This window comes from Cnephaeus nilssonii, assembly GCF_951640355.1.
Source record: "Cnephaeus nilssonii genome assembly, chromosome: 19".
NCBI lineage: Eukaryota > Metazoa > Chordata > Mammalia > Chiroptera > Vespertilionidae > Cnephaeus > Cnephaeus nilssonii.
Window position 1 is genome coordinate 17707668 of NC_137090.1, and position 22070 is coordinate 17729737.

The 22070-nt window shown below is 53.6% G+C and overlaps 1 protein-coding gene across 1 annotated transcript; it reads left to right on the forward strand.

Moving 5' to 3' along the window:
• Positions 1-6984: 6984 nt before the first annotated feature.
• Positions 6985-15662, forward strand: CACNG1 (calcium voltage-gated channel auxiliary subunit gamma 1; the record flags this gene model as incomplete). Its single annotated transcript, XM_079799126.1, has 4 exons — positions 6985-7219; positions 13492-13566; positions 14830-14967; positions 15436-15662. 4 exons carry the CDS (start codon positions 6985-6987, stop codon positions 15660-15662), a joined length of 675 nt encoding a protein of 224 aa, XP_079655252.1.
• Positions 15663-22070: the final 6408 nt, after the last annotated feature.

Below are 22070 nucleotides of genomic sequence, written 5' to 3' on the forward strand. Positions count from 1 at the left end.
TGAGTGTCACAAAGTCCTTCCAACCCTCGTCCCAGCAAAGAAGGCCGAGGGCCCGTGTCCCGTGTTCCCATCCTTGTGCTGCAAGAACCACTCCCACTTGCCCAAACTTTCAGCCCTGGCTTTTTGTTTTTCTTTTTAATCTTCACCCAAGGAGTGAGGATATTTTTTCCATTGATTTTCAGAGTGAGTGGAAGGGAAGGGAGAGGAGAGAGAGAACATCGATGTGACAGAGACACATCAATTGGTTGCTTCCCACATGTGCCCCAACAGGGTGGGGAGGGGAGGGGGGGAGGCAGAGATCGGACCTGCAACCCAGGTACGTGCCCTTGACCGGAAATCGAACCTGAGACCTTCTGGTGTGCAGGCCGATGCTCTAACCACTAAGCCATGCCAGCCAGGGCCAGCCCTGGCTTTTTAACCCTCTTACTGGTGTCCCAAATGTGCTGAGCCACCAGGTCTCAGGGCCAGGGCAGCTTTGGCCCCCCCACCCCACCAACTGACCCCCTGCCAAGCTCTGAGCTGATGGCTTCACCAGCCTGGAGCCAGCGCCACCCAGCGTTGGCACCATGTGCCCGAACTTCTGTGCCTCCTGTTTATTCTTAGCCTGGAATAAACTGGCTGGGCACATGCGTTGCAGCCCTCCTGGTGGCCTCCCGTGGCAGCCTGCAGGTCGTGTCCTGGGGTGGCCTCTGGTATGGGGCTCATGGGGTCACATGTTTCATTCATCTGAAAACTCTGCCTCCATAATTTGCAGAGTTAGATCCACAGAACTGGCACAGAAGTGGATGTTCTGGTTCCCCAACCAAAACGCCACTCAGATCCTCCCTCCAGCCCAGCAGCCCCCATTCTGCCCTTCACTTACACTGAGTGGCCAGATTATTATGATCTCTGAACGCATAATAATCTGGCCACTCAGAGTGTGTGTGTGTGTGTGTGTGTGTGTGTGTGTGTATTAGAGGCCCGGTGCATGAATTCGTGCATGGGTGTGGTCCGGCCAGCCTGGCCAGGAGGAGAGGACATGGGCAGTTGGCTGGCCTGCCTGCTGGTCAAACTCCTGGTTGAGGGGACAATTTGCATATTAGCCTTTTATCATATAGGATATACACTGAGTGGCCAGATTATTATGCGTTCAGAGATCATAATACTCTGGCCACTCAGTGTATATTATTTAGAATAGGCTAGCGACATAACCAACAACTCCCAAACGAGGAATGGCTTAATACAATAGAAATCTATTTCCCACTCATCGAGTTCAATCAACTGGGCAGGTGAGGGTGCTCTGCTCCACACAGTCATTCAGAGACTCAGGGACCCACTCTCTGGAAGCTCTGCCGTCTTCATCATGGGCTTCTAACATTGCCCCCGGCATTGACACCCAGCAGGCAGATGGAGAAGAGAGAGGGCAGGTGTTCTTGTGAGTAGAGAGTCTTGTGGGAGGTTTTAATGGACCAGGAAGTTGTGACTCTCTCCCCTGCCCACATGCCATTGGCCAGAACTCAATATCACAGTCCCATCTAAGAGCCAGGGAAGATGGGAAATGTAGTTTAGCCCAGGAGGAAAGGAAAACAGTTTGGGGAACAGCAGTCTGGGCTCCCTGGTCCAAGTCTTTCTGTATCTCCTTCTTGCCGCCCTGCCCCCAAATTGTTCTGGGAGTGCCTCCTTGAAACTGATGCCTTTGTCTGGGATTGGTCCACCTCTGCGGCCTCAGCCCCTTCTTCAGCTCCAATGTGAGGTCTGGCCTTTTCTCGGCTCCAGATACCCCGTCTGTAAAATGGGTCTGTGCTACCTTCTTCCTAGGTTGGAGGAGCAGGCTTGAGCTCCTGCCTTGACCCAAACAAGAACCACAAAATCACGGGACACCGTGACCCAAGCAGCAGTGGCAGGAACCTTAGGAATCATCTCATTCAACATTCTCATTATAGAAGAAGAATCAGCCCAAAAAGGAAATGGCCAGGGCGGGGGGGGGGGGGGGCGGCGGGGGGGGCTGGGGGGAGGAGGAAGGAATGGGAGGATGAATAAAAGGAAGGAAGGTGGGTGCTACTGGCATCTACTGGGTGGAGGACGAGTGTGCTGCTAATGCACAGGACAGCCCTCACCCCCGCCCCCCCAAGAATGATCTGGTCCAAAAGGTCAGCCGGGGAAGCAGCTTGGGGAGGACCCCTCTCCAGGGAAGTGGGGATCACCGCACAGTACCTGGTCAGCTGAGGCCTGGCTCTCAGAGCACTCCTCTAGAACAATCAATGTTGACAAACTTCTTGAGTGTTGTTCGTCAACAAACACCTCTGGAAGCTCACTCTAACGCCAGGCTCCTGTTTCCTTGTTTACATTGAAGCTGAACTCATCTCCCAACAACCCGGGGAGGGAATTGTAACCTTCCTCATTTGACCGCAGGCTCTGAGAGAGGCCGGGCGACTTGCCCAGGGCTGCCCGCGGGTGACTGGAGGATTTGATCCCTGTCTTTCTGGCTCCTGGCCACCTCACTGTCCACTCATTGCAGCCTCGGGGGAGGAGGGGGGTGGGTGAGCGGGGCAGGAGGCCACTGAGCCGTGAGTCCGGTGTCAGGCTGGGCCAGGTTTCTCCTGCTGCCTGCTTCAATTCCATCCATATTTTGTTCCCAAACCCAGGGGCAAAGGCACCCCCAAATCCCAACCCAGGACAGGTGGCTGTTTTCCCATTTTCTTCTTCAACCCACAACTTCTGTTTCCAAAACTGTTGGCTCAAAAGAGGCAGGAATTGGAATGTGTGGCAGGGAAAGGAAATCCTGGGAATAAGTAAATGAGATTTCCTAATATGTCCACAGCCTGGGTGCAATACCAAGAAGCCGCTGTGTGGCCGTGCACAAGTGACCTCACCCTTCCGTGCCTCAGTTTCCCTCACTGTAAAATCAGACCCCAGCTTCCAATGTTCCCAATTCCTTCATTCCCTTACCATCACCACACCTGTTTTCCAACCTCATCAAGCCCTTCAGGGCCTTGACCTCCCCATTTTCTCCCAATATGTTGACCCTTCCTGGTTGCAGGGCCATCCTAACCAGCCCAGACAGGGCAAGTCATCATCTAAACCCACCCTTGCCGATGCCCTCAGTTCCCTCAGCCCCTTCGCCTTCTAGCTTTTTCCTCCTCGAAGAGCCCCAGCTCTCTTTCCGTCTCACTTTCCGTCTTCTCCATCCCTGCACCTGAGCTACAGGTGACGCCAGAGAAGATCAAGCAAATTGTAAATCGATGCCTGTGGTAGGCAGAATAGTAGTTCCCAAAATGCCCAAGTTCTAATCCCTGGAACCTGTGACTATGTCACCTTACATGGCCAAAGGGACTTGGCAGATGTGATTAAGTTAAGGATGTTGAGATGGGGAGATTTTCCTGGGTTTTCAATAAAACCACAAGGATTCATATAACAGAAAGGGAGGCAGGAGAGTCAGAGATGAAGATGCGATGATGAAAGCAGAGGTCAGAGTGATACGACCGCTGGCTTTGAGGATGGAAGTGTTCTGGGTCCCCTGGGCAGAGGCACAGGATGGAATTGGGGGCAGCAAGACTAACGCAACAGAGGGCCCCAGGTGCACGGTGCAGGGAGGCAGACGAAGTGGCTTAAAGAGGTTGGGACCCATTGGCTGGCACCTCGTTTTCCTACAGTACCTTAAGGTCACCCAGGGCCATGTCTTAGCCGCATTAAGCCTGAGCTCAAAATTAGATCAGCACATTGCCAAAGAGAGTTTATTTGGCCCCCACCCAGGCGTGCCCTGGTCCCAGCTCTGAATGAGGCCCACCTGTGGGGGATGTTTTCCCTCAACCTAGTTATGTCTGGTCCTTCTTGGGACAAATGAAAACTGGTTCATCTGGATGAGAAAAATACAGACATCGCCCAATCAGCTTAGTGTGGGAATCTACTTTGAAGAAAATGTCCTACCTCAGGAGGCTGCTTCCTTTTGAACTTGATCACAGAGGTGATAACGGTGCCCTCCCGGGGTGTCCCTCAGTGCCTGGAGGCAAATTAGCCATTGGTCCAAGCTGTCCCAGGGCGGCCCTGTGGCCTTGAGCCACAGAGAAATGTCCTTTGGATCATCTGGTGGAGTGAATTATTTGAGCTTCTGTCTCCTTCTTTCAGTCCACCTGTCCATCCTTCCATCCATCAGTCATTTAACAAACATTTATGAAGATCCCAAACTGGGCTCAGATCAGGTGGGTTCTCTGAGGGACCCAGAATGAGTACATAATACAGTCTTGCCATCTCTACCCTCCAGAAGCTTATGGCCCATTAGAGAAAGCTGATCCATCTGCAGTTTATAAATAATAACAACAACAGCCATCTTGGATTGGATGCCGACTGTATTAGTCAGCTCAGGCTAAAGACCATACCCCGGATGACCTTAAGAACCAAAATTTATTTTCTCACAGGTCTGGGGGCTGAAAGTCCTAGACCAGCATGGTTGGGTCCTGGGAAGTCTGCTTCCTGGCTTTCTCCTCCTCACATGGCAGAGAAAAAGAGACAGCAAGCTCTCTGGTGTTCCTTCTTAAGGGCACTAATCCCATCATGAGGGCCCCAACCCTCATGGCCTCATCTAAACCTAATTACCCCTAAGAAGCCCCATCTCCAAATACCATTACACTGGGGTTTGGGCTTCAACATATGAACTGGGGGGAGGGGGGCTTAACTCAGTCCCTGGCACCTACGTTGGGCGAAGCTGATAAATGCATGATCTCTAATTCTACAGCAGCTCCCCGTCAGCCACTGCCCTCATTTTATAGCTGAGGGGAGGGCCGCTCAGAGAGGTTGATGACTGGCTGGAAGCCACACAGCTGGACGCCAGCGGGGCAGGGATCTGACCCTGGGGTTGCCGACTCCATCACTGGCAGGTGGTTCCCACTCCCTAAGGAGCTGTCCCTGATGCCTGGACAGGGGAGGACCACGTGGAGCAAGCATGTCAAACTCAAAGGCTAACACGGGCCAAATAAACGAGGTTTAAGTTTATGTGGGCCACAAAAAAATAGACGCTTCAATTTTCATAGAAACGTAGGTTTATTTTGAAAAGTAGAGTAAAAAAAAAAAGAACAAGAGCAGTGATAAAATTAATGTTTTCTTCCTGACACTTGGCATCTCTTCTCTGCTACTCTCTTTCCTACTTCGTGGGAAATCTTGTTCACGGTGATTACTTTCAAAACTGACCCAAGGTGAATGTAATTCTGGATCTGACAGGAGACTTATTTCCTTTCATAACTGTAAATAACTGCTCACACCGTTATATTGGCTGGGCCACTAAAATATTCGTTGTGGCCCGCATGCGGCCCGTGGGCCGCGAGTTTGACATGCTTGATGTGGAGGCTGCTGACAGTGTCCAGCCCCAGCTCCCAGCAAATGCCGGCATCCACAGGGCCCCCTTCTTGGCCCAACAAGGCCCTGGAGTGGGAGGGGGGGAGGGGAGGCAGGCAGCCTGGCAGTGGGAGGCTCTGTTTAAAGGACCTTTATTGAACGGAAAGAAGAATAGACCTGCCTGCAGTCCCAGGTGCTGCCAGCCTCGTGCTGGGTTTGCACACAAAGGAAGAGCCATCCATCTTTTTAATGCATTTGCTGGCTGGGTTGGGGGACTCAGGACCCCTGCTGGGCACAGACCTGCCCCCTCCCCGAGGGAAGGTGTGAAAATTAACTCAGCAGAGTGCCGGGGATATGGTAAGCTCTCACTGAAGACCTGCTCTTGTTACGATCATCACTGGGACCAGTGGTCTGTGACGCCAAGCTGGGCCCCTGCGTGTTTCTCCGCACACAGACCATCGTTCCGTTAAGCTCGGTCAACCTGAGGCCAGGATCCTGAAGCTCAAGCCCTGCCCAGCTCGGGGTCTCTCCCTGCAGGTGCATCAGCCTCAGCCGCACCCAGAGAGAGCCACTGGCGACCTGAGGAAGAGGAGCCAGACCCCGAGAGGTGGGTGGGGGCCTGGAGACCGGCTAGGGGGGCATGTGGGCAGGCAGGCCGCTCGGAAGCTGGCCCCAAACTCTCACAAGTCCTCTGCTATACCCACCCACCGTGAGCCTCTTAGTAGCCACCTGTAAATCAACTTACTTCTGTTCTCTTTGGCTTACATATAGTTGTTTTGTAAATAAAAGCATAACTGGGAAATCTGCATCCCCTGCCATTCATAGAGGTCATGCTACAACGAAAACAGCCGACGCTCTGTCCTCTGCAGGCCTTTCTTGGATATGTGAGGATCGGAAAGCTGTTAAAGACTTGCCCCAGACGGCTGTCTTTTGTTTTTCTTCTGGACCCAGTTGGGAGGATGGGAGAATTGAATAGAAAATAACGTTCACACGCTGGGCAGGTCCAGGAACCACCTGAAAGCTCTCTGTAGCTTGGGGATGCCGTGGGGCTGGGGGCTAAAGCTCTTGCCTGGGTAGTAGGCTCCAGAAACCCTGGACAAGGGATCCCCACAATGTCCCTAGGCATGACCCTGGGTCGCCCAGACTTCCAGGGCCAGGACCCACTCGCCCCCCTCTGGTAACAGAGCTGCCCAGTGTGAGGACAGAAGGTTGAGCCCCCTGAGCCACAGGGTCTCTGCCCGTGCCCAGCAATGACCTTCAGCTACACAGTGTCCCTCGCCCTCGCCCACATCAGGTATCCCGAGCAGGCGCTCCGACAGGTCTCCGGTCGCCATCTAGAGCCTTCTCCCCTTCCCCCTCCCTGGGGTATTTCCGGCTCCAAGAGGGTAAGAAAGCCCTGAAACCCGAGACGAAGTCATCCTCGGTGACGGTGACGCGCCTGTACATGTGCATTAATAGAAGCCTCCCTCAGGCCCCTGTCACGTGTGGGCAGCTGCTCAGCCCTGTCCAGTGGCCCTCAGCCCCAAGGCCAGCCCACTCTGGCTCGGCCCAGCACACTAAACTTAGCTTCCCCCCTCTGCACCACAATTGCCGCCACCACCCCAGCCCGGCTGCCACCTGCCTGGGGAGACACTGCCACCCAACCCTGCCCAGAGCACCCACTCCTTCGTGAGCACCATGTCCCAGACCAGAACACTGAAGGTCCGCTTGACGCTCTTCTGCATCCTGGTGGGCGTCGTGCTGGCCACGGTGGCCGTGGTGACTGACCACTGGGCCGTGCTGAGCCCCCAGGTGGAGCACCACAGTGCCGTCTGCGAGGCGGCCCACTTCGGCCTCTGGCGGATTTGCACCAAGAGTATCGTCGTGAGCGGCAGCAAGGACAAGAGCTGCGGACCCATCACCCTGCCTGGGGGTAACGTACCCACTCTGGCCCCCGGCCCTGCCCCCTGTCCTTCTTTGTTCCTTCCGAAAAAGTGGCTCCGAACAGCCCTCGGTGCCCGGGAGAGGGGGTCTGAATTGCATGAGGCTGTGCTGGCGGCCAGGGCCATTTCCCTCTCCCCATTTCTGTCTTGCAAAGCTTGGGGCTTTCCGCCCAGAGCAGAGGGCTGGCCATGTGGGACGAGAGGCTCAGGAGAGACACCACGGACCTGCCAGACCGGGGGCTTCTGGCCCCACCAGCAGTCACTCTTCTGGGGGCCCAGCTCCAGGCTCTCCCGGCAAGGAAGGCCGGTGGCCCTCGGTGCTCAGGCTGACGGGCCCCTGTGGGGCGGGCGTGTTCCTTCCCCAGCTGCCAGGGGGTAGACAGGATCGGCCACGGAATGTACAGGCCCCCGTGCAGCCTGCAAACACAGGGCTCCTTGTCGTTGTGTAAGAATTTCAAGGTGGTAACAGCAGAGTGTGGGTGCGGGGGCCTTGAGTGACGGCACAGGGCTGAGCACCTGCTTGGGAAGTGGGACCTGGTTGTAGATGAGCCGCCTGCCTTTTCGTGAGAAACACCAGCCCTCCGGCCCCTCCTCCCTCAGCTCAGACCCCTGCGGGGCTGGGAAGCGCGTCCTGCCACTGGAATGTAAGTGCGTTTCCGACTTCCACCCACGGGGCGCGCCACAGTGAAGGGGAGCTCCCGGTAAAGAACACCCGGGGTCGGGACAACGAGCCTCCCCTGCAATCGTACAGCCCTCTGCGCCCCTAGTAAATAGAGCACATGCTCAGGAAAGAGCCCGCTCGGATTCAGAGGCCACGGCTCTAATCATGCATTACCCATGACCCCCCAAAATGACGATTGGCAGGTGGGGGGCAGGGAGACAAAGCCCATCACAGCCTCTGCTTCCTCCCACGGTGCTTGGGCTCAGCAGCGCCAAGCCCCTTCCCGTGCTTACAAATGTCACTCCAAGTGCTGGCTGTCGGGCAGTGTGTTCCTCACCCTGAAGACGTATGATGGCCGAATTTAACCCATTCCAAGGAAAGTGGCATCTCACTTGGCGTTCAGAATTATTCTGTCTGTGATCGGACTGGGTGTTCGTTGAAACCTCCCCTTCAAGGGAGCCAATGCCAAGTCCCCCAAAACCTTGCAGTGGGGGGTTGGGGACAGAGGAGCCCAAACCTTGTTCCTCCCTCTTCCCTCTTTCTTCTTCCTTCCCCGCCCGCTGGCTCCCGTCGTGCTCATTCCCACTGGACACTCGGAAGATTCATAAATACCCAGCTGTCCTGGAAACACGGAGTCCCAGGGCTGAGGGCTTTAAATGGCATGAGCATGTGCTTGAAGGGTATCACATAGCCCCGATGCCCATGCCCCTCGGCCACTGCCGAGCACGCCTGTAAACAGATGCATCGTCCAGCCAACTCCCCTGGGCAGGGCAGGGCAGGGCAGGGCAGCTTCTCCAGAAATGCACTGGGATGGTCCTGCCCACCTGTGCTGGGAGGCATCTGCCTTTTAAAGTCTGGCAAGATCACAGAGCAGAGGAGCAGGGAGGTGAGCTGAGTCTATTCAAGGGAGAGACAGGCTGGCAGCAGGTGGCTGAGCCAGCCCCTGGGGACCAGCAGGCACGGCTTGGCCTTGAACCTGGCCAGAGTCTATCTCAGTGCCTTTTCACTCTGATCCTGAGTGAATCATATTAGCGAGCACAGCCTTGCCCCCAACAGGCTGCTGCTAGGTGCTCCTGACTTCTTCCCTCTCCTTTCTCTGCACGTGAACATCTCTTCCTTCCCCCCACCCTTCCTGTGCGTTACAGGACCACTCTTTGCTGGAGGGATGGACAGAGTTCATACATGTTCCTTTTTTTTTATTATTATTATCCTCACCCGAGGATATTTTTCCACTGATTTTTAGAGAGAGGGAAAGACAGAGAGAAATACCGATGTGAGAGAAACACATCAGTTGGTTGCCACCTGCACGCGCCCGACCAGGGCCCGAGCCGAGGAGGAGCCTGAAACCAAGGTACGTGCCCGTGACTGGAATCAAACCCAGGACCCTTCCGTCCTCAGGCTGACGCTCTATCCACTGAGCCAAACCAGCTAAGGCATACATGTCCTTATTTATTATTAATAACAGTAATAATAAGAACTGCAACCACAAATACAGCACTACCTGCCAGACATTGTTTTAAGTGTTTTGCATATTAACTTCGGATGACATCAGAAAAAAAATGACAGAGTAAGAACCTCCAAAAATCCTCCTCTCCATAAAAACAATGTGAACATTAGCAAAAATGATCAGAATAAACTTTTTCCAGAATTCTGGAAATGTATATTGCTTAGTGGAGTGCTTCACACTCTCCTAAGCACAGAGCCCCTCAGTAAATACTGCGAGATGTATTAGTTCCAATAATTTTAGGAAATCTCTGTGAGCTGACCACCAAACTAACTGAGCAGAGATTTCAGTGGCCACACATGACAAAGAATATAGACTTTACAAAATTAATTCTGAAAGCCACTAAATAAACAACAATAACAAACAGAAATAGGAACAATCCTTGGGTAAGGTTAGAATCTGATTTCTAGAGTTGCTACATTATATTGTTTAAATTTTCCAGTTTTAAATTTAAATTTTAAAAAATGTCAAGACATGCAAAGAACTAAAAATGCATGGCCTATACAATAATAATGTCAATAATAGATTCTTAAGGAAGCCCAGGTATTGGACTTACTAGACCAAGACTTTAAGTCACCTATTTTAGATATATTCAAGGAATTAGAAGAAACCACTGGTCTTCCTCATGTGCTAAGAATGATGTCTCATGAAATAGAGAATAAAGATATAAATTATTTTAAAAGGATCTAATAGAAATTCTAGAGTTGAGAAGTACAATAACTGAAATGAAAAAAAATTCACCAGAAGAGTTCAACAGCAGAGCTGAGCAGGTAGAAAAACAAATCCATGAAATTAAAGATAGGCCAACTGAGATTAGCTAGTCTGAGAAACAGACAGGAGAAATAATGAAGAAAAATGAACAGAGCCTGTGGGACAGAATGAAATGTATCAATATACACCTAATGGTATTCCCAGAAGGAGAGAGGAGCAGGAAGTACATATGAAAAATAATGGTCAACATTTTTCCAAATTTGATGGAAAACATTAATCTAGAAACCCATGAAGCTTAATGAACTCCAAGTAGGATAGATCAAAATCTGGACACATCATAATCAAAAGGTAGATAAGACGAAAAATAAAGACAGACTTCTGTGAGAACAACAAGTGACTCATCACATACAAGGAATTCTAACTAAGAAAAACAAAACCATAAAGGGCAGGGCAGTGGGATGACATATATATTAACTCATCTAATTCTCACAAAATCCTCTATGAGGTCCATACTATTATCATCATCCCATCTTACAGATAAGGAAAACGAGGCGCAGAGAAGTTGAGTAATTGGACCGAATTCACACCATTACCACGGCAGAATGCTGGGCAATTCCTGAGTGACAGTGGCAGATGCCTGGCTTGATTGGTCCTAACTGAGCATCTTGTCGCTGCCGGAAGCGTCCAGACGGAGCTCTGGGTCTGACACACCCCACCCGTGCTGGGGCCACAGAGGAGCCTGTGGTCTCCAATGGGCAGCCATGGGGCCCTGAGCGGATGCCCCTCCCAGGCCTTCCTCACCTACTAAGTCCAAGAGCGGGGATTGGCCTGTCTGTCCTCAAGCCCTAAGTTCAGCCACGTTAGAGAGAAGCCGAGACTTCCTGATGTCCTCAGTGGGAGCCCTGCCCCCTGGGTGCCCCTCCCCCATGTGCGAGAGCATATAACTGGGGAGGGACAGGAACACTGCACCTGGGCCACTGAGGGGAACGTCCCCCCACCCCCAGAATCCACAGGCTGGCTTCCCACACATGCTGTTCCCCCCTGGGTCGGAGCTAAGAAAGCTTTTGAGCAAGGGCCTGGTGGCAGCAGCGGTTTGTCCAGGATGGAGCCTGGTGTCTATCTCCTGGAGTTGACACCCCGAGCACGCCCTGCGCGAGAGGGGCCTCAGCACCCCAGAACTGCCCATAGCCGGCCTTTGCCCCCTCCCCCTCTCCCCCTCCCCCCCCCCCCCCCCCCCCCGCCCTGCTCCAAAGGCCTTTAACTCGCGGATGGCGAGTCGTCGCAGAAGCAGCTGACTGTGAAATACACTTGAATTCAATCAATGCTTTTCAGAGGGTTTTCAATGATGACCGAAATTGGCCCTTATAGAATGAAACAGAAATGTTCCTTTGTCCAGAGAGAGGCCCGTGGTGACTTAGGACACAGCACAAGCCATTTTGAAGCGGTGGCTGAAGAGAATCTATAGCTAATAATCTGGCAAGCATAAGAGGGCTGCATTATGTTCTGAAACAGCCCCGGAAGCTGTGAGAGAGAAAAGAGCAGCTCGATTCTGACATCACCACTTGCCGGTGTCAGACACCCCAGGTAACTCAGTTCCAAAGGAAAGCGATTTAAATATAGAAGCTCAAAGAGAAGGCGTTTACCTCTCGGAACATTCGCTGCTGATAACTACGCCAGGCTTGGTCTCCACGGTTCATTTCCTTCCTCCACCGTGGGAGCAGCGGTAACCCTGACTTGCGGGAGGAGGGAGGAGAGGGAGGCCACAGGCTTCGGGGGCAGTGAGATGATTTAGGCCAGAGAGAAGGAAGCCTGCACCCAAATGAAGGCAGCACCTCGGGCGCGTCTCCAACAGAAAGGAGGCGGCAGTGGCCTTGTGAAAACGCAGGGACAGCCTGGCCTGTTTGGCTCAATGAATAAAGCTTCCGCCCACGGACTGAAGGGTCCCAGGTTCAATTCCAGTCAAGGGCATGAACCTTGGTTGCAGGCTCAATCCCCGGCCCTGGTCGGGGCATGTGCAGGAGGCAGTGATCGATGTGTCTCTCTCACACATGAATGTTTCTCTCTCTCTCTGCCTCTCCCCCTCCCATCGACTTGCTCAAAAAAAAGGAAAAATATTCTCAGGTGAGGGAGGGTTAACAGAAAAAAAAGAAAATGCAAAGACAACCTGAAGGTCAAGAAATGAATGCACAAACCAGAGGCTCTCTAAACAGAGATGTTTAGAAAAAGTAATCAATAAAGGGCCTCACACAAAAAGCAACCTCATTTACTTTTCTTAAAGAAACAAAATAGTATAAAATAACCCATTCACCTACTTCCTAAATCAAGAGTAAATAATATTAACCTGTATTCAATATGCAATAAGACTATTCTTTCATTTGATAGTATGTCTAGTTATAGGAGAGATGAAAGGGAAAAACGGAAGAGAAATTATGCCTGAAATTATATTGAAAATCGGCATGAATTTCTTTGTTCTGAGAACTTCCTCTACTCCCCCATCAAAGAAGATCCTACTGTCCTCAGATCTTCTTCGGCTTTCCTGACAGCTATCAGGTAGACCGAGAAGCCGCCGGGGAAGGCCTGGTCTGGGCTGCCTCTGCAGCCACAGGTGTCGAGGGCCCCTGAATGGATTCTCTAGCCCTCACCCAAGTCCCTCCAGGTGGCCCACTCCAAAGGGAACTTATCGGGGCATTTGAAGGGTCCTGGAGCAGACTTCCCAACGAGGCTGATCATCAGAATCTCCTGGAAAGCTTTTGAAAAGCCAGTGAGTGAGGGTGGGCCTGATGCTGAGAAACAGAGCCCTAGACGTTGGCGGGATCCAGGGGTTCTCAACCTCAGTGCTACTGGCACTTTGGGGGCTGGAGGATTCTGATGCCAGGGGCTGTTCTGTGCATAGGGATGTTTAGCAGCATCCCGGCCTCTACCCACTAGATGCCACCAGCAGCCCTGCCCAGTTGTAACAGCAAAAATGTCTCCAGACATTGCCCAAGGTCCCTGGCGGACATAATCGGACGAACCACTGGGTAGCCTTTTGTTGACCACGTATCCTGTCCCCCCTGACAAATGACTTGAGCCCTGGGCCTCAGTTACCCCATCTGCCTAATGGGCTCAGTCCCCACAGTGCTGTCGGTACCTTTGACTCAATCAGCCTTGGCTCCCTGAGGGCCTCCCAGCCTCTTACGCAACCCCCTTAACCTGGTGAAATTTTGGTCTTAGGGTCAGAGAGAGGTGTTTGCCTCAGCCCAGAGTGAGGGTCTGGGGAGAAGACACCAGCCTAGAGGTCCCTTCCGCCCACCCTGGTGAGATCACACCCACCCTCTCTCAGCCGAGCCTCTGCCTCAGCTACGGGCCCTTTTCCCTCAACTCACAGGTTGTCTCCTCCTTTGCAGAGAAAAACTGTTCCTACTTCCGGCATTTTAACCCAGGCGAGAGCTCAGAGATCTTCGAATTCACCACTCAGAAAGGTGAGCCCAGGGCGTCAAGCCAGGAGGGCGGGGAGCAGTGACTGCGGTCACAACTGCGGAGGCAGGAGATCATCTGGCGCAAAAGTCCCGACTTCCCGGGGCCTGACAAAGACCCTGTCTCCCTCTGTGTGTCCAGCCTCCACTCACGGGGCTGGCGGAGGCGGTGACGGCCCAGGGCCTGTGACAGGAGCGGGGGCAATGGAACAAGCGCTCACCATCCCGGGGGCGGTTTTCGGGGCTGGCGGGTCAGAGTCTGTGGGGAACGGATTCCCTCCCATGCCGGCGATCGCTCCCCAAGAATCAGGAGGGCAGGGGGCGTGGGGAGATGCATCAGAGTCCAGGAGCCCCGAGCACATGTGCCCTGGGGTCTTTCAGGAGCCATGGAGCTCGTATGCACCCCTCTGTCATGGGTACAGACCCACACCTGCACGTGTACGAACGGCGGCACACGATGTGGGCGTGCACACACACGTGCACACACACTCACTCTGGTAGATCCTTATATGCCGGGGCAACACTAACACACACCCTCTGGCAAATCTTACACCTGTCACACACACACCACACACACACACCACACCCCCCCATGCAAATCTTACACCTGTCACACACACACTACACACACCCAACACAAATCTTACACCTGTCACACACACACCACACACATCACACACACCCACACACACCACACACACACACACCACAAATCTTACACCTGTCATACACACACACACCACACACACACACACACACACACCATGCAAACTTTACACCTGTCACACACACACCACACACACACACCACACAAATCTTACACCTGTCACACACACACACACACACCACACACACACACACACACACACACCATGCAAATCTTACACCTGTCACACACACACACACACCACGCAAATCTTACACCTGTCACACACACACACACACCACACACACACACCACACACACACACCACACACACACACACACCACACATACACACATCACACACGCACACATACATACACACACATACACGCACACACAGACACGCACACACACGCCCGTGCTCTGTAATAAGCCACCTTCCAGAGGCTGCCGTCAGCCCAGGACAGACCACCCTCCGTCCAGGTGCCTGCTGCTTTCTGCCATGTGCAATGGGAATCCTAGCCCGTGGTGTCACTCACCTGGTTGGCGGCACAGCCAGCCGTGCCCCGAGGCCGGGACGAGGCCGCTGCTGAGGTGCCTGTCGGCCCCTGTGTGTGTTGCAGAGTACAGCATCTCGGCCGCCGCCATCGCCATCTTCAGCCTCGTCTTCATCATCATGGGAACCATTTGCGTGCTCCTGTCCTTCACCAAGAAGCGGGACTACCTGCTGAGGCCGGCATCCATGTTCTACGCCTTTGCAGGTAGAGTGAGGGCACTCGCCTGTGAGCCCGGGTTGGGGGGCGATGTCCTGGGGTGAGGCTGCTGCCGCCCCATCCTCCCTCCAGCCTTGAGATGTAAGTCTGGAGAAATCCCCGGGCTCCACGCAGGAGCATCTTGGTCAGGACTCACCAACGCTCGGCGGGTCTGGGGAGATGTTGGCAATTTGTCCATTTAATCCACAAGGCTCTGGGAGCAATGCCAGTTACGATCACATTTTAAATTAATCCCAAAAAAATACGAACAAAAGAAGGAAAGGAACGCAGTTACCCTGAGGTTGAGCGAACCGTGCGGTAGGCAGGCAGACGGGTCACTTTTGCAGGTTCCCACGTACACCTCCCGCCTCGACACGGTCTCCCCCACGGCCAGGCCTCCACCTTGTCCCTGCGGGAGCCCCGGGGGGCGGCGGGCACAGGCCGGTGGGGCCCTGAGCGTCCCCGCTCCGCCCTCAGGTCTCTGCATCTTCGTCTCGGTGGAGGTCCTGCGGCAGTCGGTGAAGCGCATGATCGACAGCGAGGACACGGTCTGGATCGAGTACTATTACTCCTGGTCCTTCGCCTGCGCCTGCTCCGCCTTCGTCCTCCTCTTCCTGGGCGGCCTGGCCCTGCTGCTCTTCTCCCTGCCTCGGATGCCCCAGAACCCCTGGGAGTCCTGCATGGACTCGGAGGCCGAGCACTAGCCCTCCTGAGGTCCCAGCGACTCTCGGGGCTTCCCCCCCAGGAAGCCCAGCCCAGAACATTCTAGAGAGGAGGCGGGAGCGTCACCTCTCTCCTGTTCCCACCTGACCCACACTGCTGCAGCGGCTCCCCCTCCCCTAGCGCCTCTCTGGGCTGCGACAGGCTCCTGGGGAGCCCAGCAGGTGGACACGATGCAGACCTGCCCTCGGTGGGAAGGAGGCGGGTCCAGCAGGTGCACAGGTGTCTGCAAAGGCCCGACCTCCCGCTGGAGCGCACAGTTGTCCCCACGGCGCCAGCTGTCTGATAAGCTGGCTCCCGATGTCCTGTGAGCCTTATCCGGGACGCCCTGTGCTCATTACCAGCTCGGGGTGTCCTCCGGTGCAAGGAGCCAGCCCCTCTGTCCTCGGCGACAAGACGCGCTGTTTTTGGTGAGCTGAACAGCCCGACCCCGCCTTCTCTGAGGCCCGAGAAGCATTTTTAACGGGGTCCTTTCTGACTGTGGTTTGAAATAAAAGTTCTTTGAAAACTTGCTTTCTCCTGGTGTCCTGTGCAGAAAACGCTAGGATCCCTGGCTGCAGCTCAGGGGCCGCAGGGACCCCGGAGGAGAAGGGAAAGGCCGTCCCTGGGTCTGCGGGGGACGCACGTGGGCACCCGTGGGGAGAGGGGTCCTGTTTACCAACGAGACTTGCCGTTCTGAATTCCAGCGTGCATCCCTGGGCCCTGGGGTTTTCTCTGGCAGAAACCAGAGACCATCCGACTAGGCAAGGGTGTTAAAAATAGGAGGGGTTATTTCCAGAGCGCTGGCCCGCCAGGCGTCCAAGTGCTAACACAGCAGTCAAGCCGCACAGCCACAAGTGTCTGATTTCCGATGCCGGATTTTCGTTGCAAAGAACACGAGGAAGCAGGGCTTAGCTGTTAGACGTGGAGGGCCGTGACTCACACGCTTCCACCTGCCAGAGCCCCGCTGTCCTCTCCCAGCCCTCAGGGTGGGCAGACAGAGCCGGCCGAGGGAGGCCCAGGGAGCAGGGAGGGAGGGTGGGGGGCTCTGTGAGTCCGAGAAGAGGAAGATGACAGAAAGCTGAGAGGAGGGCTGGTCCACCTGAAACCCATCTGGGTTTGCTAATGGGCACTTATCAAAGTGAGCTCCTCCCCTCCCTCGGACCGGGAGACAGGCCCCCTTTTCAGGGGTTTTCTCAGGTGGACACTTGAAGGGGGGCTAGGGTCATCCTATGGGTGCGGCCCTGAGCTGTTAGGAACGGTCAGTGTTTGCTCAAGTCTTTACCCAGTGGAATCGAGAAGAGGGCTCCGCGGAGCCTGGCTCTTGAGTCTGGTCAAGGAGGGAGTCGGCCAGAACACAGCCGCCCCCTTTCTGTGGCTAATTGCCGGCTGGGACGGCAGCATGAGGCAGTTGAAACACAGACCGGCTGGGGTTTTCATCACATCCTACTACACTGCGTTCCCTGCCAGTGTGACTTGTCCCATTCCGATCAAATGTTTTATTTACACATTCATTGCTAATTCATATCCTGCCCACTTTCACAAAAGATCCCAAGCGGGGACAAGGTATAAATAAAGCCATGAGGTGGAACATTCCTATTAAACCCAGGACTGGTGTTCGGCTGGGCGCCGCTGCCCACGGCCTCTCGAGCCCTCATTCCCCGTCTCACTCAAGTGCAGCCGCCGAGGCCTTAATTAATCCCCACCCAAGGCATCGATCCTGCGGGTGAAGCAAGTTCATTAAGGTAACTGCCGTTTCCAGGAGCGATACTGTCTCCTCGTTTTGCTCCTGACAAGGGTGTTTGGCCTCAATGTGAAAGGGCCAGGCTCTTGGAAATTCTTGTTGATCTGGGATTAGACTCTGCCTCTCTATTCACCCACAGCGCGGTCCCGCCAACCCCCCAGAGAAATGGAGGATGGGGGGTTTGTCTGTCACCACAACCTGAGAGTCCTGGGCTCTGAGCTTGAGGAGTTCAAAACCGACTTCCAAGTCACTGGTTTAACGGCTAACACGCCTCCCGCCCCCAGCCCGCCAGGGGTTTCAAACAAGGTCTTCCGGTGACCAAGGGGGTGTTTTAAAGCACAAATGAGCGTAATAAAACCAGGGATGCAGTTTTACCTGGAAACGCCCAAGAGGCAGGGCGGTGACCACGTATAACCTGCCTAACGGGGAGGAAAAGGAGAAAAGGGAAATGCCACAGCCAAGACCGTCCCAGCCTGGGACAGAGGCGGCCAGGGAAGCCGTGACAAATGAGACAGCGGCCAGGCCACCAGCCGCAGCGGTTGTCCTGGAGAGACGATGGGTGTGGCTGAAGCTGAGAGGGACGCTCTGGGGCCACCACCCAAGGGCCGCCGTGATGCCGGTTTCACGGGAGTGAAGTTGACAGAGGACCCTGATAGAGCCTCTCCACCTCCTAACTGTCTCCAGATAGTTAGACGCTGTCTCAGACCAGAAAGGGCAACCTGGGAAGTGTGCTCAGACCCAGCTCCATCCTGAGCCTGGGACGCCCCCTCTGGCCTCTGTGCACATAACAGACTTCAGTGTATCCCAGCATCCCTCACTTCATACGGGACCGGCACCCACAGGACCTCCACGGAGTTCAGCCTTTGTGCCGGACCTTTCTTTGAAGGGGACCTCCCAAGCACGTTTCTTCGGCCCTTTCTCTCATCCATGTCAACTCCCTGCCTGTGCTCCAGGGGTCGGGAGTTTTGTTCTGTGTTCGTCTTTGTGAGATTCAGGCCTGGGCCCATCTGCGCAGATAACAGGGTCCAAGCAAATAGCCCTCTGTTTATCTTTCTGAGTCACAAAGTTTGCTCATATTGTCCAACCGAAAGAAAATACACCGGGGCTAGATTTAGATATCAAACGGCATCTGCCTTTGATAAATTCCATTTTCAAATGTTTGTGTGCTTCTGCATACCATAATTGCTCTAACAAGTTGATTTTACAAGAAGCTACCATAAATGTATTTACGAGAGTTATAGAAGTAAAACATATATTTTATGTATTACATATGTAGGCCTTACATTTTTAGGTTCTAACATAACACTGAGGGTTTTTTTTTCTGAACAAGGATTCTGTTGCTTAGATTTCGGGAAACCACTGACAATCCTCTGATCAGATGACCTTCAAGGTCCCTTCCAGCTACTTTCCGTGAAGCTGATTTTGGTCAAAACTTGTAAGAGTTCAAGAAAGAAGGAGCTCCTTGGAATACATGTATCTTGCTTACCTGACAATGGCCAAGGAAGGCTTTTGAGGAAGGAAGTGACACGATCCAGATACAGGAACAGAGAGGTGCAGATGAGATGTGTCTAAAGGGCAGAGGTCACCGGCGGAGACAGAAGCTAGGAAGTATTCGGGAAGTAAGCGCCCCTTTTTCACGACCTCCACCCTTGCCTTTCATCTGTCAACTGACAAGTGTCTTGAAATAATTCTCTGCATCTCCTGTCACCACTGATGTCGAGGGACCATTATTCTGTCCACCCCCCTGAGTAACAACACTGCGTCCTAGGCACTGTGCTAAACTAGGACATAACTGAGAGGTTCAAGTCGGCGGTGTGCAGGCATCTCAGACGGTGATGAAGGAAAATTGAATTTATTTAAAGAAACTGGGATGGGGGCTGGGGATACCCAAAGGGAAGGGCTACACAGCACGGAGCCAAAGAGTACTGGATCCATGATGGCAGCAAAAATACACTGAGGACAGTGAAACAAGGAAGGGCATAGAAGAGGCAATAGGAGAGCCCAGGCGGGGCTGCTTGGCTCACTGAGAAGTCAGAGAAAAGGGGGCCTTGGAGACAGGTTCAGGGGGTGAGCCTGGGACGAGCTGCCGCTGCCCACTGCTCCAATAGTTGCAAGTCTCGTGAGGTCCCTTAGAGGTTAGGGGATAGGTGCCTGTGGGGGAAGGAGAGGGGGCGGGGAGTGGCAAGGGCATGCTCCTTGGGGAGAGAGTGCACACTGGGTCTTTTGTCCTGAGCGTATTTCTCTCTCTCTTGCGGGTGGAAGTCTTAGGGGAGGTCTCAGGGGAGTGTTTCAATAGAATATTCATCAGCTTTCCAGGTGTGCTCTTTCAGGGTCATGGTCTCCACTGATTGGTTGGCGCCAGGACAGAGGGTCATTAGTCAATGCAGCTGGTGCTGAGGCAGCCTGGTTTTGCTGCTTTTCTGGGCCTGAAATACAACTGAGGCCTGGCTGTTATCTTTAGGGAGGAAAAGGTCAGGGGGTCTAAGCCGCATGACCAGGGATGTGAAAGGTCCGGGGTCCAAGCCACAGGACCAGTGATGTGCCAGGGGAGGATAGGTTACCCAGTGTTGCCCCTTGCCAGGCATCCAGGGCTTTCTGCCCTGGTGAGTTTCTGTATCTGGCCCATCGTCCTTGCTCTGCTCACGTCTGTCTAACGATAACGAGGAATATACATTATGGTCCTGTCCTTCAGGAGCTTAGCGTTCTATGGCAGATGGTTTAAAAATAAATTATAAGAGCCATGAGGGCAGGCGGGTTCCTCGGAAACACAAAGGGGCATGTGGTCTGCCCCTCTCTGAACCTGCTGAAGTCCTGCTTATTCTGCAGGCCCCCCTCAGACATCACCAGGTGCCACGTTCTCCAGCCCTCAGTGCAAACGCCATGCTCCCCTTCTCCTTGTGCCCGTGACACTGGGCTCCTGTTCCCGGTGCTGGGCGTCTGTATAGCTCTCGGGCTCTGCATGCCTTGCTCTTGGAAGGGAAGGGCCTTGCTTTCTTCCGAATCATGCTAGCAGTCAGAACCTCCCCGCATCCTTTCCTCCAATCCTCTGCACAGCGGACAGTATGCAGCCCTGGGGTCATGCTGGGACCTTGACCACGTGCATGCCCCAGAATGCTGCGAAGGAGGAGGCAGATGGGGAGAGCGCATGCAAAGATGCTCAGAGAGAACAGGCGGCATGTGCAGTCAGGAGGCCTCGAGGAGCTAGAGAGACGCTTGAAGGAGCTGTTCTCCACGTGGCTGCCTGATCCTAAGGGGTCTGCAGGCCAAGTGGCTTGTCCCCGCACTTGGCCTGAGTGGGAGGAATGAGGCCGGGTTGGCTGTGTTCCCTACAGCACAGGACACGCTGCGTTTGTCCCCATGAGACGATTTTCTGAGCGACAGCTCAGCAGCTGACAGACAGCCCTGAAGAACAGACAGATTTCCGGAAGTCCTTTTTCCAGGAGGTTCAAGACCACCTTCAATTACCCTAGATCACAATTTTTTTCAAAACGTTTTCTCTACCCCGCTATTAGCAGAACCAGCTCAGTAGGAATTTCAGTCCTAGAAAGCCTACAGGGTCACCCCGAGGAGATGTGATTCGCCAGGGGAAGCCTGTTTGTTTGCGCACCCACCTGGGTCCAGCACTTCCTGTTACTTTTGCCCCAAGTTAGGCAACTTACTTTAGGCCTGGTCAGGAAGCTGCGGATCGCATCCACACAGCTTTCTCTTAGAAGAGCCTCTGCCTCGCTTTGTAAAACCACGAACAAGTCCGCATTCCAACTAGATGACAGACCTACCCAGCAGGTGGACAGGGCCCCTCCCTGTTGGCTGCCAGCGTCTTTTGCACAAAAAGGAAACACAACCCTGAGGACTGATGAGAGCATTTCTGAGTTTTCTTTTTAAGCTCTCCTCCACTTTCAGGCCCTCTGCTCATCTCAAGAGGGCTTGCCATCTGATTACATTTCTATTCAATTAGTGAGCAAACAACCTCAAAGCACATTCTCCCCGGGGTTTCTCTGCTCTTTCTTTGCTCGGAGCCCAGAGCCTGGGGGCAGCAGCCAGCAGCCACACCCACCTTCCAGAGCCCTCTGCTGGCTCATCCCTTCACCTAACCAGGGCCACTTCCTGCTCAGGGATGATCAACAGTTTCCCCCAGCAATGATTCAAAGCAATTTGCAGAGCATCAGTTTTAATGAGCTAAGAGGAGGATAATACCCTAGATTTTTGCAAGCTGCAGCTTCTGTTCAATTTAATTACCTCCCTCTGAGAATTTAGCATCAGCTGGAGCTTCAGACAAAGGGGGATTTCATCACTTTCCCGAATGCTGCACGGTAGGCACATGCCCACAGACCCCGATAAGGCTCAAGTAGGCAGCATCCATCACGACCCAGGTAACCATGGTGAAGCTGTCAAACTAAGGGATCTAGCAGTGATACCTGGCAAGTCACAAAATACTCGTGAATGCTAATGCGTTGTCACTGCTCGGAGAGCTGAGTGGAGTGGGCGGGTGTCACTGCACAGGACAGCTTCCTCCTCCTCCACCCCAAGCCATCACCCTGCCATCTGGCCACACATCACTGGCAACGGATGTCAGGGGAAGGGGAGGGTGTCTTTTTTTTAATTTATTATTGATTTGTGGTTTCACTTATTTATGCATTCATTGGTTGATTCTTATATGTGCTCTGAGGGG